The 16,107-nt window shown below is 45.8% G+C and overlaps 1 protein-coding gene across 1 annotated transcript in view; it reads right to left on the bottom strand.

Moving 5' to 3' along the window:
• The window catches only part of ESS2 (ess-2 splicing factor homolog), a 29,540-nt gene extending 16,099 nt beyond the window's left edge, over positions 1 to 13,441 (bottom strand). Inside the window, exons 1-7 of the mRNA XM_073559148.1 lie at positions 13,103 to 13,441; positions 12,734 to 12,899; positions 12,461 to 12,544; positions 10,192 to 10,364; positions 9,434 to 9,551; positions 222 to 355; positions 26 to 128 (exon numbers count right to left, since the gene is read on the bottom strand). Coding sequence (XP_073415249.1) covers positions 26 to 128; positions 222 to 355; positions 9,434 to 9,551; positions 10,192 to 10,364; positions 12,461 to 12,544; positions 12,734 to 12,899; positions 13,103 to 13,255 — 931 coding nt within the window. The 5' untranslated portion in view covers positions 13,256 to 13,441. The remainder of the gene's footprint in view (positions 1 to 25; positions 129 to 221; positions 356 to 9,433; positions 9,552 to 10,191; positions 10,365 to 12,460; positions 12,545 to 12,733; positions 12,900 to 13,102) is intronic.
• Between the last annotated feature and the right edge of the window lie 2,666 nt (positions 13,442 to 16,107).

Here is a 16,107-nt window from a genome sequence, read left to right as displayed (position 1 = left end):
AACTACATAAAATCATGGTTCATACCTGGGGCAGGGGAAGGGGTGGCTACAAACCCAAAGCCATTAACTTTTGGAGATTCTTGTGGAATGAGTTCCTTTCCATCAGGACCAACTTTCCCTTGTTTGTACTGCACACAAACAAATGAAAACACCACACTGTCAATGGGAGGATTCACAAGCAGAGCAGTAAGCGTAGATGAGACAAGACGGGAGACCCTTACCTGTGCATTCAAGGCCGCTGCTTGTTGGAGCTGTGTTTTACTCAGGGCTTGACTGAAGGGGTCTTTCTGGAAGCGAGTGTTTTTATGAACTACTTCCCGGGGTTTCTTGAATATAGCATCATTGTCTGGTACACCTAGAAAGCAAAAGCTATTGTAAAACAGCTGCACCTAAAAACTGAAATGCAATTAATTTCCTTTACAGGGAATGACGTGTTTGACAAATGTAAAGGAAAATTCCCCACTTTTCATGTTAAGCTTGAGCATGATAGAAAGGCCATGTTAACATTAAATGTAGTAAAAAAAATCACGTTTAAAATGTAAAAGTGTGTACAATGAATTGTACACCAGCCTATATCATGCACTTTTTTTCTTGGCTTGACAAAGGCCCTTCGTGGCAGAAACGTTGCTAATTTTCCAGTGTGTACACTGGTGTCAATAAAAATTATTTTTGTGAAAGGAAGATAGCCTGTGCCTTGAACTTTTGGCGTACACACTAGAGATCAAGAATGTGAAATGTCATTATAATGCTAGAGATAATTATTTCAGCTTTTATTTTTCATCACTTTCCCAGTGGTTCAAATGTTTACATACATGTGGTAGTATTTGGCGACATTGCCTTTAACGTATATAACTTGTGTCTTACACTTCGAGTCGCCTTCCACAATATATTACTGGAATTTGGCCCATTCTTTCTGACAGAACTGGTTTAAGTGTCAGGTTTGTAGGCCTTCTCAGTTCTGCATACAAATTTTCTACGGGACTGATGTCAGGGTTTTTATAATGGCCACTCTATTACCATCACTTAGTTATCCTTTATAGTGACTTTGGAAGTATGCTTTGGGTCATTGTCGATTTGGAAGACCAACCAAGTATTGAATTCTTGCCTGATGACTTGATAAGGTTGCTTTAGTATCTAATATATAAAGCTAATGTGTGTATATGTTTGTATGTATGTGTGTGTGTATGTGTGTGTGTATGTCCGGGATTGGCATCTGCACCGTCACAGCTACAGCCACAAAATTTTGCACAGTCACACGTCTGGACCCCGAGAGCGTCATAGGCTATGTTGTGAGGTGAAATTTTAACCCCGTGCTTTCCAATTCACCAAACAATTTTACCTATTATTCTTATCATTTCTATGGTGTTATCGTCCTTCTGTAAAGCTGGAAATAACACAATTTATTACCGTGCCAACACAGACCACCCTCTGACACAGACTGCAGGGGGAGCCCAGTATCACACAGGATAGGATTAGATACACGGCTCAGCAGTCAGTATCACACAGGAGAAGATTAGATACACAGCTCAGCAGTCAGTATCACACAGGAGAGGATTAGATACATAGCTCAGCAGTCAGTATCACACAGGAGGATTAGATACACAGCTCAGCAGTCAGTATCACACAGGATAGGATTAGATACACGGCTCAGCAGACGGTATCACACAGGATAGGATTAGATGCACGGCTGAGCAGTCAGTAACACACGATAGGATTAGATACACAGCTCAGCAGAAAGCATCACACAGGAGAGGATTAGGTACACAGCTCAGAAACAGGATGTGCCAAAGGAGAGGACATTTTCATTCCAAGAATTCCATTCAATCCATCTGATTTGTTTATTTTATTTTAAACGCTTCTAGTTTCCAGTTCAACTGCTATTTGCAATGTCCATTAACAATGCTCAGGGACAGTCCTTGAAAGCAGTAGGGATCGATTTGCAATCTCCATGATTTTCTCATAGTCAACTTTACGTGGTCTGTTCAAGAGTTGGAACTGCCAAAAATCTGTTCATCTTTGCACCGAAAGGAAAAAACAAAAATCTTGAATGAGTTGAAAATAAAGTACTATCAATACTTGGGTAATCGTTTAGTTAATTTGTGTTGCAAATCTGTAGTGTTGAATGCATGATGTGAAATGTTTTTATGTGCAATATAATCATTATAATTTGTTATAACTAACCACAGTTAGGTACCATGCCCAGGCAACGCCGGGCTCTTCAGCTAGTATACATATAATTTTCCATTATATTATGGCCTAACCGTTTACTTTTGTTTCACCTGCCATAGGACATTTCTACAATAATTAATTAAGATTTTGAAAACTGTAGCCTGTTTTTTTTTGTTTTTTTTTTAAATGCCCATTTCAGGGCAGCGGTATTTTCCTTGCTAAGCAGCCTTTCAGGTCATGTCCATGCAGGACACGTATTCCTGTTAATACTGATACTTTTCTATGCATTTCCTCCAGCATCTTTATATGGTTATTTTACAGTTGTTCTTGAATTTGTATATTTTGCACCAAAGTACACCCATCTCTAGGTGACAACACATCTCCTTCCTGAATGGTATGATGGCGATGTTTAAAACGGCAGTCTATCGTTTCAACAAATGAATGTGGTACCTTCAAGCATTGGAAAAATGTTCTTAAGAATGCACCAGACTTCTGGATTTCCATGCACGTTTTTCTGATGTTTTGATTTTCACAAGATGTCAAGCAAAGAGGCAAGTAGGCCTTAAAGTAAACCTGTCAGCTGATTCGTGCTGCTTAAACCAGGGGCAGAATTAAGCCTGGCAGCACGATTGCAGCTAGGTATACATTTTTCTAAAAAGCTCCAGCGTTTCAGAGAAAGTCGTAGTTACTCACCGGTTAACGGTATTTTTCGGAGTCCATGACAGCACCACCTGAGAGAGGGGATCCGCCCTTTAGGAACAGGAAACCTACAGATACAAAAAGGCGGCACCTCTCCCACGCATCAGTTGGATTACAGAGCACAAGAGGACCACAACGGTTAATAGCATAATTTATATACAATACTTTACACGACTATTTAAATTACCCGTGTACCTATAAGGGGAAGAAGTGCACACCCAAAATTTTAAACTAAAGGGAGGGAATATACGGGTGCTGTCATGGACTCCGAAAAATACCGTTAACCGGTGAGTAACTACGACTTTCTTCGGTCGTCCATGACAGCACCACCTGAGAGAATTACAGAGAGTAATAACTATTTAGGGAGGGACTACAGCCTGCAGTACCCTTAAACCAAAAGAGAGGTCTGTGGAAGCACCCAAGTCTAGCCTATAATGACTATAAAAGGTGTTCGGAGAGGACCAAGTAGCCGCCTTACATATCTGGTCGATGGAGACTTCTGATCTCTCGGCCCACGAGGTCGCCATGGCTCTGGTGGAATGCGCCCTCGGCTTTCCGGGTGGCGACCTGCCTTTTGAGGTGTATGCTATTGAGATCGCCTCTCTAATCCACCTAGCTAGTGTGCTTTTTGACACTCTACAACCTTTCCTAGGGCCTTGATGGGAGACAAACAGGGCATTATCTTTTCTCCAGGGATCGGTAACTGCCAGATATTCTTTGAGGCATCTCCTAACATCTAGAGTGTGTAGTTTCTCTTCCTTCTCATTAGCTGGATTAGGGAGGAAGGATGGAAGGACTATCTCCTGTGTCCTGTGAAAGCTAGAAACTACGAGCTGAGGTTAGAGCTACCAGGAAGGCTACTTTAAGGGACAGTTTTTTTATGCAAGTTGATGAAATAGGTTCGAATGGAGCCTCTGTCATAGCCGTGAGGACTAGGTTTAAGTCCCACGGCATGAACCTATCTTTCACTATTGGCTTGGATCTACCTGCTGCTTTAATGAATCTACTGATCCAGTAATTACCCGCTATGTTGCAGCTAAAGAGGGCCCCCAAGGCTGATACCTGTACTTTAAGGGTACTAGTGGAAAGCCCCATATCCAGACCTTTCTGAAGGAACTCTAAGATCTGGTTTATAGGTGCTGAACCCCCAGCGACTATTCCGGAGTTCTGAAGGAATCTCTTCCAAATCCTGACAGATTTTGGTAGTGATGATTTTTCTACTTTTAAGTAGAGTGTTAATCAGGTCTGGGGAGAAGCCTTTATCTCTTAGCAATGTCCGTTCAAACTTCACGCCGTCAGATGTAGGCCAGCCACCTGAGGATGGAAGACTGGGCCCTGGGATAGGAGATCCGGGATGTCTGGAAGGACCCAAGGCTCGGACACCGACATGGTCCTGAGGCATGAGAACCATGCCCACCTGGGCCAAAATGGAGCGATAACTATAACCCTTGCTCTGTCCCTCCTGATTTTTCTCAACACCAGGGGTAGTAGTGATAGGGGAGGGAAGGCGTATGCTAGCCTGAAGTCCCACTTTATCAGAAAGGCATCTACCGCCAGGGGGTTCTCTCTGGGATTTAGGGAGCAGAACTGCCTTACTTTCCTGTTTTCCATGGTAGCGAAGAGATCTATCTCTGGTTGACCCCATTTTTGTACAATCAGGTCGAAGATGGAAGTTTTTAGGGACCATTCTCCTTGTCTTAGTAGATTGCGGCTTATGAAATCTGCTGTGATATTTTCTTTCCCTTTTATATGTAGCGCTGTTAAAGATAGAAAATGCCGCTCTGCTAGCTGGAACAATTGTTCTGCCACATTCATCAGGGGTTGGGAACGAGTCCCGCCTTGGTGGTTGATATAAGCCACGGTGACCTGATTGTCGGAGAACACCCGCACATGATGGCCCTGTAGATACACAAGTAGTCTCTTAGCTGCCTGTTCTACTGCTGTCAACTCTTTCAGGTTAGATGACATCTCTATCTGATGATGCTCCCATAGGCCCTGTACCAGAATCTCACCCATATGGGCCCCCCAACCGGAAGGGCTAGCATCCGTGGTGATTATTCGGGATATGTCATACTCCCAGGGAACCCCTCTGGATAAATTATCCTTGTCTAGCCACCACTCTAGGGACTCCCTTGTGTTCCGGGACAAGGTTAGCTGGCCCTCTAAGTAACCTCCGAGCACTCTTTGATGTACTAAAACTTCGCCCTGTAGTGTTCTTGAATGGAATTGGGCCCACTGGACAGCCGGGATACAGGAAGAAAGAGAACCCAGAAGGGACATGGCTCTCCTGAGGGACATGGTGGGGTTATTGGAAGCGTTCAGGACCTGATAGTGTAGGCGAACAAGCTTCTCCGGAGGCAGACGGCATTCCTGTTTCTCAGAATCTAGGATCAAGCCCAAGAATTGTTGGACTCTCATCGGTTGCAACCGAGATTTTTTAATGTTAAGCAGCCAACCTAACCGTTCTAAGGCAGACATTGCCCTTTGTAGCTGTTCCATACAATGTTTCACCGTTTTCCCTACAATCAGGAAGTCATCTAAGTAGGGAACTACTAGAATGTCTGACTCACGTAGATGGGCCATAACCTCCGCTACCACTTTAGTAAATACTCGGGGAGCGACTGCCACCCCAAAGGGGAGGGCCGCATATTGGAAATGCTGAACTGACCCATCTAACTGAACCGCCACTCTGAGGAAGCGCTGATGAGCTGCATGAATGGGTATATGGTAGTAAGCATCTTTTAAATCTAACACTACCATAAAGCAATTTTTAAACAGCATTTTTATTGATGAATTAATTGTCTCCATTTTAAACGGGCGTATGACCAGGAATTCGTTGAGGGACTTAAGATTTATTATAGTCCTAAAGGAGCCGTCTGGCTTGCGGACCAGGAACAGAGGGGGGAGTAGAAACCTTTTCCCCTTTCTCCTTCTGGAACCATAGTTAGGACCTTCTTGCGGCAAAGATCATGAACCTCGGCCTCCAGGGCAGCTTGTTCTGATGTGGAAGTCCTGAGCGGGGTGATCTTAAAACGATCTTGGGGGACCCGGGTGAACTCTAGTCGTAGACCCGCAGCTATCACCCCCAGTATCCAGCTACTACTAGAAATCCTAGACCAGGCTGGGTTGAAGGCAGCTAGTCTCCCCCCTACCGGAGCAGCTAGTAATTGGGGCGGCTTTTTAGTGTCACGGGCTGGACCTTCCTGGCACCCCCCACCTCCGAACATGAAACCTGTACCTCTCCTTTTCTTGTCATCCCATCTGCCCTGGTCCCTGGACGGCCTTCTACGGAAATATCCTTTCCTAGTAAAGGGACATCTATAAGAAGGGTTCGGCAGACTGGGGAACTTCTTTTTATCATCCCCGACCTTCTCTAAAAGTTCATCCAAAACGGGGCCAAACAGATATTCCCCCTCGCATGGAATGGAGCAGAGTCGTGACCTGGATATCTCCTGGCCAGCATTTTAACCAGAGAGCCCTTCGTGCTGCATTAGATAAACTCGCGGTCTTCGCCGCCATTCTCGCAGAGTCTGCTGAGGCATCAGCCAAAAAAGCGGCAGCACTTTGGATGATTGGTAGGGTTTTCCGGATGGATGCTCTTGAGGCTCTGTCCTTCAGTTGGGAATCCAGTTGATCTAGCCAGACCATCATGGATCTGGCCGTACATGTGGCAGCTATCGCTGGTCTTAAAGCGCCTGCTGACATCTCCCATGTTCCCTTTAGGAAGGAATCCGCTTTTTTATCCAGCGGGTCTTTTAAGGAGGCCATGTCATCGAATGGTATGGAGGATTTTTTGGAGGCTTTGGCTACTGCCGCATCCAGCTTAGGGGCCTTATCCCATCTGTTTACCACTGGATCATCGAACGGGTACCTCCGCTTGAAGGCAGGTGGCAAGGAGCCCCTTTTTTCAGGTCTTTTCCATTCCCTATCTATCAAGCTCTGGACTTTGTCATTTAAAGGAAAGGCCCTGCGCTTTCTGGGATCTAGACCCCCGAACATCACGTCCTGTGCGGAAAGTTCTGGTTTTGCGTCTGCTACCCCCATGGTGGACCTTATTGCTTTAACCAGCCTATCCATTTGATCTAAGGGGAAGCAGAATCGGCTTGAGTCTTCCTCTGAAGAAGACGAAGTGGAGGCCGGGGAATCTGAGGAGTCATCGTTCCTAGGGGCGGCTGAGGACTCCGAACCGGAGAGACTAATTTCTCTTCCTTTAGAAGAATCCCTTTTAGATAGGGCCTTCATTTCCGACCTGATAATTTCCCTCAGGCTTGTGGTGAAGTCCAGCGTTTCTTCCGCTACCTGTATGGACGGGGGAGAGTGTAAGGGCCTGTCAATCTACCCCTGGGCTCCCGTCCCTATCCAACCCCTACCGTTTGTCGCACACATGGCTGACAACTTTTTAGGGTGGCCGTCTGGCAAGGGGGAACTACAGAGGGCACATTCCCTGTGCTTCTGTTTTCCCGTAGCTTTCCTCCCCTGCGAAAAAAACATAAGGGAACACTGCATCAGGGTACATTCACAGAGATCTCTTACCCATGCAGATGAGGCAGGTACCGGATCACGGAGGGAGGCAGGAGGGTCCTTTATCCTGGAGGAACTTCTGTGGCTCTGTTAGCTCGGACGTTTCTGCTTTTTTTGCTGGCCACTCGCATGAGGCTTCACCATGGCCTGTTTCTGTGGGCGCTCCTGCGCCTCGTCCTGCTGCGCTATGGGGGCTTCTGTCGTCTCCATTGCTGGGCCTTCAGAAGCACCCCAGCAGCGTCACCTCCTGTCTTTTAAGGCCTCTCAGCCGGGTCAGCAGGGTTCTAGCGTGGCACCCCCCCGGGACCCCCCCCCCCGCCTGTACCGGCCACCCCCTCCCCGCCCCGGGGACCGCGCGTCACCCCGGACCGCCGTGCACCCGTGGCGCGCACTGGAAAGCCGGCCGGCACCCGACTTCTGGTTTCGGCGTTCCCGGCCCCGCCCCTTCCGCCGCGTCACTTCCGCCGCTCATCAGAGCCCGTGGGAGCGCGCGGAAGGAGCCGGCACGGCGCCCCCGGCTCCGGTATGCCCGCCGACCGGCGCCACTACTGCCCGGATAGGAGAGGGGGACCGGACCCCCGGGGGAGAACGCACCAGGAGGGGCTCGGGGCATACATACCTGGTGCCCGCAATATGGAGACGGCTGTCCACCGGACCCTGTGCTCCACCTGCTCCGACCACTGCCGTGGCGACCTACCCGGCCCCACCGTGGCGCTTCCAGGGACCCGAGCGTGACCGAGGTAGGAGAACCCCCCGCTACCTGGGTCGGTCAGTCGGCCTGGGAATCCCTCGACGACTCCATGATGGACGATCTGAAGGAAGTCCCGTCCTCTAGGAAGAGGAAACCAACTGATGCGTGGGAGAGGTGCCGCCTTTTTGTATCTGTAGGTTTCCTGTTCCTAAAGGGCGGATCCCCTCTCAGGTGGTGCTGTCATGGACGACCGAAGAAATAATAATTTAAAGATCCCACCAGGAGAGACAAGAGCAGTCCACTGTGACTTCTCCATGCCCCACTTCAGGTCTCTTCCGAGTGTGTGCGCATAGGAAGAGACTTAATCACAAAAATTATGGTAAATACCATAAATATTATATGGCCGTGCATCAAAATCAAACACAACGGCCTACAAAAAGATACATTACCAATTCCATTGAAATTATAAAATATTAATCTTTAAGTAATTAATCTAAGTATTTTGAGGAATGAAAAGGGTAATATATCCACATTAAATTAAAAATAATACGTACATGAACAGTGAGAGGTGTGATATTTATCCATGGGTATTCAATAGATCATATATATATATAAATCTGTCCAGTTATAGATACATATAGTGCATATATCCTGTAAGGAACCTATATGCTGCCATAGAATGAACCAGAAATGCATATAAAGTGCATATTGCTTCAAAAGATAATACAATATTTCTAGATCCTGTATGTGTCCTAATAACTCTCGTAAGGTAAACCGTGAATAGATAAATATAGAATCAGCACGTAAATGGTAACAATTGCACTATAAGCATATTGTTAATACAGCGGCACACATGAAAAACATTGTCAAATGGAATACAGACCTCACAGAAAGAGCATGTTCCCATGATCTGTATTCCAATTGTTTTTCATTGGATTCACAGGATTTGATGCGAGGCACAAACAAAAGTGTATGCCACACATCCGACACTCTTAACGCACAAAGAGGAGTGAATCCAGGAGCATCCGACTACAAGGAAATAGCCGGTCTTAATGAATTGGGCCCTATTCTATGCTGTGCAGTGGTTAGTTTTGTAGTCTTGCACCAGTGGAGTTCAAATCCCACAGAGAACCAAATCTGCAAGGAGTTTATATGTTCTCCCCGTGTTTGTAAGAGTTACCTCTGAGTAATCTGGCTTTCTCCCACACTCCAAAGACATACTAATAGAGAATGTACATTGTGAGCCCCAATGATGGACAGTGATGATGATGTCAGTAAAGCACTGTGAAAATTAATGGCACTATATATAAGGGAGTGAAATAAACCTAAGAAAAAAAAAGTGTAAATGCATACCTTCAGGATAGTACATAAGAGAGTTGTGGGTTTTGTACTCCCAGGTATCAAGGCCGGCTTTTACATCCTGAATAGCTTGCATTTCAACAGAGGGGAGGGCAAGATTTTGTTGAAGTCGCTGGGGAAGGGAAAGAGATAACTAATAAGTTTCTTTTACTTACACATTTAACAAGTAAAGACTGCCATTTCTTTCCTATGGCACAATACAAATTAAGAAATAAACCCTCAGCACTGTTCAAAGTGGTTCAAGCAAGTTATTAATTCCTAGTGAAACAAATTGGAAAAGCAAGCATAAAAAAAAAAATTGCTTTCTCACCAAGAAGCTGTTGCTGAGGAATTTTGGGCAGCCATGCATACCCTTGTGATTGGTGTAATACATGTAGTGCCAGACTTACCAGAGCTGGAGTCTATTTTTCCAGCAGTTTTCAGCTCTGGAATATAGAGGACCAGCGTTTCTTCTACATCCAAATTTGTATTAAACACTATTGAAGTACACTACAGGTTGCCTTCAGAACCATAGAAGCTGAGATATCCCCTTATGCAACTAATAAATACTGCAAACAAGATCTGCCAAATTACACCGAAGGATCAAGTGCTCCACAGTCTGCCAACACAAACTGCCTCAAAGGGCTCAGGGCTCATGCATGGTGCCAGATCTTTAAAAATACAAAAGTATGAAATTAAACTAGAGAAAAATCCCTCTATTACATAAACATTCAAAAATAAGTTTGACTGCTCACATAATGTATTCTGTATACCTGTTTATACTCTTCCTCTGCTTCATAAAGCCAGGAATTCTTCGCCCGCTCCTTCTCTTTTGCCACCTCCATTATCTGTTCAAAAGAGGCATTGTCCTCGCTTGTGTGTTTCGCTAAAAAGTTATCCAGGCTTGGAAGCTCCTCACCATCCTCCTCTGTCTTCTCAGCATCCCCTGAAAAATATTAATATTGTTTAAACACATTTCTGGATAATTGTCACACTTCAATGTACAAATAAAGAAAGACAAACTCGCCTACTATGTAAAATAGACTGAATCAACAAGTTGGACACTAGACCCCTCTGTATCTCAAATATAAGTGCAATTGCTCAACACCTACCACACTCCTTGTATATTTTGTCAGAAGGTCCGATCGTTTGCCAGCACTTTGTGTTGCAAATAAAATCTTACACTTTTTCCATGAAAATTCACAATATACCGTATTTTTCGGACAATAAGATGCACTTTTTTCCCAAAAAATTTTGGGGGAAAACAGGGGTGTGTCTTATGGTAGCAATATATTTACAAATCCTGTGGTGGCAGCGATCCCGATGCAGCCTCCCTTCCCATGCTGGTGCAGCTGTGGTACGGCGGTGGCTGTGCTCTGTGGTGCAGTGGTGTTGGGGCTCTGTGCTGTGTGGGGTGTTCCGCCGGTATTTCATCAAAGCCCGGAAGCCTCCACAGCTCCGTTGCTGCGACGCGGTAGCCTCCGGCGGCGTATGCTCAGATTCAGATCTCGGCAATGAGATCTCATCTCCTGAGATCTCTAAACGAGATCTCGTTGCTGAGATCCGAATCTGAGCATGTGCCGCCCCCGGCAGCCATCTTTCCGGAGGCCTACGCGTCGCAGAAACGAAGCTACGGGGGCTTCCGAGCTTTGATGAAATGCTGGCAGAGCCCCCCACGCAGCACAGAGAGCCGCTGCCGCCCCAGGACAGAGAGATACCGTCCCACAGAGCCCAAGCCGCCCCACCCATAGAGCCCAGCCACCGCACCAGCCTAGGATGGGATTTCCCGGAGGCCACCGCACCACCGAACGACCCCTATGACCATTCCTCCACCTGTGCCGATCCCGTCTCCCTGGTAAGATGAATTCGGACTGTAAGACGGACCCCATTTGACACATTTTTTTTCTCCCCGATTTTCCTTCTGAAAATTTGGGGTGCGTCTTATGGTCGGTGCATCTTATAGTCCGATGAATACGGTATATCTCATATACCAGAAACTGTTACTCAGGTGACACGTGTTTTAGACCCGTATGTACTTTTTTAACAGCCAGGCTACGACCATATAGGTCTAAAATGCATCTCCTGTGTAGTGTTTTCTTGTTTTTGTAGAACTTTGTGCTTTAATCCCTGTATATTTGGATTTATACACACCTCGCTTTTTTTAATTGTTCATAAAGTATGAAAAAAAAGTAATAGTCCCAATAAGGGTTATAAAAATACATCAGCAGTAGAGTCTCTCTTCTGTCCTGATAGTTTGCTACTTTATTTCTGTAGGTAAAATGCATGGCAATGAAAGAATGAAAGACGATTGGCTAAACTATTACGTCTAGAGCTATCAGAATCTGAGAATAAATAAATTAATCATGTTCCCGTTAACTGACAAGCACATCTTAACGCTGAGGATTAAATAAATGAAATGATGTATTTCCATTTCTAGGATGCTTTTGAACAAAAATAAATATTGTATACAATGAGGTACAAATTAGCACTTTTGGGCATCATGTCGTTTTCTTAAAATCACAGCATGCTGTATCCTTGGCGTTTTTTTTGCCATTTGTGGCATTAATATTTACTAAACAGCCCGTAAAAATGCCAGCCGAGGTTTACACGCATCACTACAATCTGCATTCCTCGTCACAGGGGGTCAAAATCTTAACATAACTTTACATTTGTCACGTTCTTTTAGCTTTTCCGTAGAATTAAACACAGTAATGGTCCCGTTACCGCTCTATTCATGCATGGAATTTTGGGACCTCTGCTTTTTGAAGGGGTCCTAGCGATCATACATTTATCATCTATAATATTGTGTAAGCAGGTGATAATTGTACGGTATTTAGTTGGATAACTCGCTATATGGTTATTAGGAACTATAGTGCAGTCATGTGACTGAGGAATAAGTGCCAAAACACAATGATAGATGATGGCACATGGAACAACTGGGTGCAAACTAATAACTTTTTCATTTCTATGGGACTAAAAGTGTATCCCAGCCAAACCAATATTTACTAGGTAAAAGAAACGAGTTCCTGTAGAAAGTCTTACCTTCTTCCCCTTCCCTGTGTTTAGCAGCAAACGAGGGTGTTCCAGGAACTCCAAGAGGCGTCTCAAATGTGGCTGGTGTTACATCTGGAGAAAGAGGGGGATGAAGAAGAAATAATACCTAATACGCCGGAGTGTAACAGAGAAAACAGAACTAGCTGCAGAAAACCAACCAGGCTCCGATTTCATGAGCGATAATCGAGTGACAGATGCTTTTTAGAGTGCTCAATCGAATATCAAAATCATGATTTACTATCCAGGACATTTATTACTTACAAGGTAACGGGGATTCGCGAGAGCCTCTCCCGGAGGTGCCAATCTTGATTGCGATTTGTCTCATTTTTTCCAGATCCCCGGATTCTTCTGCTTCTAAATATTCTTTCTGAGAACGGAGCTTCTCCACATCTGGGAAGAAGTCTCTCTGGATGATTTTTTGCAGGTTCTAGAGAAGAAATATTGAGGGGTAATTTGAAGAGTAACATAAAATGTGACATTAATGCATTAATGTGTTTATATATATATATATATATATATATATATATATAATATCGGCCCATGATGGTGTTCGCCCCAGCACATCCCCATGGTCCCAACACTCCTCATCACCCTGCAGGCGCACACCACAGGCAGGTGACATCTCCTCACCTGGATGTACGTCTCCTCACACAACACTTGTTTCTTCGGCCTCTTAATGGCAGCTCTCTCAGGGTCCTCACCGGGCACAGAGAGGGCAGTGGACCCATGTTTCCGTGTTACTAGAGCCCCGGTATGCGAGCTCTCCGGTCCCGGGGCCGCCATCCTCAGCACAACGACACAGGAGTTACATAGCAGGAAAATACTGGACGTTCCCGGAAGCCGAAGTTAGAGACGCGAGAAGCGGTGCCGTCTGCTCGCAGGGCATGTTGGGAGATGTAGTTCAATGTCGTACCATCCGTGGTAGCGACTAGAACGGAGTTGATAGTTTGAGGTAATGACGTTCCCTGTAGGGGCGGGTCCATTGAAGACCCGATGACGATAGCAGGAAGCAGCGATTTACTCAAGCTGCTGGAGAAGAGAAGCGGGAAATGAGGGGCTCCATCACGGAGGGTGTGTGGAGAGGACCGAGGGGCTGCACCATGGACCCGTGTGAGGAGAGGACCGAGGGGCTGCACCATGGAGCCCTGTGAGGAGAGGACCGAGGGGCTGCACCATGGAGCCCTGTGAGGAGAGGACCGAGGGGCTGCACCATGGAGCCCTGTGAGGAGAGGACCGAGGGGCTGCACCATGGAGCCCTGTGAGGAGAGGACCGAGGGGCTGCACCATGGAGCCCTGTGAGGAGAGGACCGAGGGGCTGCACCATGGAGCCCTGTGAGGAGAGGACCGAGGGGCTGCACCATGGAGCCCTGTGAGGAGAGGACCGAGGGGCTGCACCATGGAGCCCTGTGAGGAGAGGACCGAGGGGCTGCACCATGGAGCCCTGTGAGGAGAGGACCGAGGGGCTGCACCATGGAGCCCTGTGAGGAGAGGACCGAGGGGCTGCACCATGGAGCCGTTTGAGGAGAGGACCGAGGGGCTGCACCATGGAGCCCTGTGAGGAGAGGACTGATGATGATTAGGGGCGGTGGGGGGAAGGGGGGATGATGATGATTAGGGGCGGTGGGGGGAAGGGGGGATGATGATGATTAGTGGCGGTGCGGGGAAGGGGGATGATGATGATTAGTGTCGGTGGGGGGAAGGGGGGATGATGATGATTAGGGGCGGTGGGGGGAAGGGGGGATGATGATGATTAGTGGGGGGAAGGGGGATGATGATTAGTGGCGGTGGGGGGAAGGGGGGATGATGATTAGGGGCGGTGGGGGGAAGGGGGGATGATGATGATTAGGGGCGGTGGGGGGAAGGGGGGATGATGATGATTAGGGGGAAGGGGGGATGATGATGATTAGGGGCGGTGGGGGGAAGGGGGGATGATGATGATTGGGGCGGTGGGGGAAGGGGGGATGATGATGATTAGGGGCGGTGGGGGAAGGGGGATGATGATGATTAGGAGCAAGTTCTTCCGCTCCCTCATGAAAATGCCAGGAGTTAAATCCTCAGCTTCTAATTTTTTAGTCACAGTAAATGGGTGATTAAGCAATTCCTTCAATTCAGCCACCTGTGTCCATTGACCGTCATTTAGGGTTACCTGAGGGTTCGCCATATCTATAAGAAACGGTTTTAGTTGATCAACAATTGCCCTTTTCCAGCACGTCTCTTCAAGATGGAATCAATTTTAGGGGTTCTGGCGAGTGGCGACAATAACCAATTTCCTCACTTTTCCAATCAGATTTCCAGCATGTCCCTCTTGCAGACTATCTCTTATTGCCAGCTGCAGCGTGTGCACAACACAGCGCATGTGATGAATAGGAAAGTGTTTTGAAGCAGCTTCATCAAGATCATCTATTTCTACCGTATAATTTTGCTGTTTTTCTGTAGTAATATCTGTTTGTTCCTCAGTTACATGAACAGCACTGTGGCCTTCCATCTCAAACATACTGAATCCTAAATGTTCCTCTAGCTGTTGTTCATTACTCTCATTCATCAGTGTAATTGTACTTATGTTTGAAGCATTGTCTGTTACAATAGCAAGAACCTGTTCTTTTTTGAGTTCGTAATCTTGCACAACTTTTTCCACTAAGGTCTGGAGAAACTGGCTGCTGTGATGAGCTTTAGTATCTTTTACTGCAAGCGTGTTGGTAACAATTTTTGTCACAAACATATCAAACATTGATGGCAAAATAGTTCACTCTGTGACGTGTGCAGGCATCCATTTTAAGAAACATGAAGCGTCTTTTGAGAGTCTTTTTAAGATCTTCCTTTTGTTTAAGGGCTTCTTCAATCACTAATTTTCTAATACTTTCTCTTTCCAGAGAAACACCAAGTTTGGGGGCCATTTCTCCATTAAGAGCTGTAAAAGCTGGTCGTGCAAATAGTGATAATGGTACACCGTCCTTCACAACAAGCTGTATGAGCTGTCTTTTAGACATATCTGCTGTCATTGTTACAGTAACTTTGTCACTTACAAAATATCTTGTTAATGATGTTTGAGACGCTCTTTCCTCCTCCTTTGCCTGGCAGGAAGTGTTAGTCTGTGTGCTACCCAGCTTTCATTCTTTTTGGTACTTTTTGATAAGTTCTTTTTGATAAGATATGGAGACAGATATGGATAAATGGATAGAGCAGATTTCTAATCTGCTTTTGATATTGAAAACATTATGAGCTCAAAAACCTTTCAGGTGATGCGTTTTTTTAAAAATCTGATCGGCTTTTGCAGCTGAAAAACGTATCCTCAAAAAACGCAGCAAAAATGCTGTGTGTGAATGTAGCCTTAGATCAGGAATAGAACAGCCATTTATAGGGCATTTCATAACTTTCCCAAATTCCTATGAAAAAATATTCACATTCTGCATTGAACTACTGTACCCAATTTATATTTTAGGAGTCGGAGTTGGTCCATTTTATATCGACTACGACTCCACAGCCCTGTTTCAAACGCAGGAGGCCATGTGGTCTGAAGTGCATTTCCATGCTGTCTCTGCAATTTAGCATGTTTTCATTTTTTTTTTATCTATTTTCCAATAAACTTTTTCAATTCAATTTTCAATTATTTTCCAATAAACTTAGCAATTTCCAAG

The sequence above is a fragment of the Dendrobates tinctorius genome, unplaced genomic scaffold (genome assembly GCF_039654945.1).
Source record: "Dendrobates tinctorius isolate UK_male_01 unplaced genomic scaffold, ASM3965494v1 ptg000265l, whole genome shotgun sequence".
NCBI lineage: Eukaryota > Metazoa > Chordata > Amphibia > Anura > Dendrobatidae > Dendrobates > Dendrobates tinctorius.
This window is presented reverse-complemented; position numbering and strand designations above follow the sequence as displayed.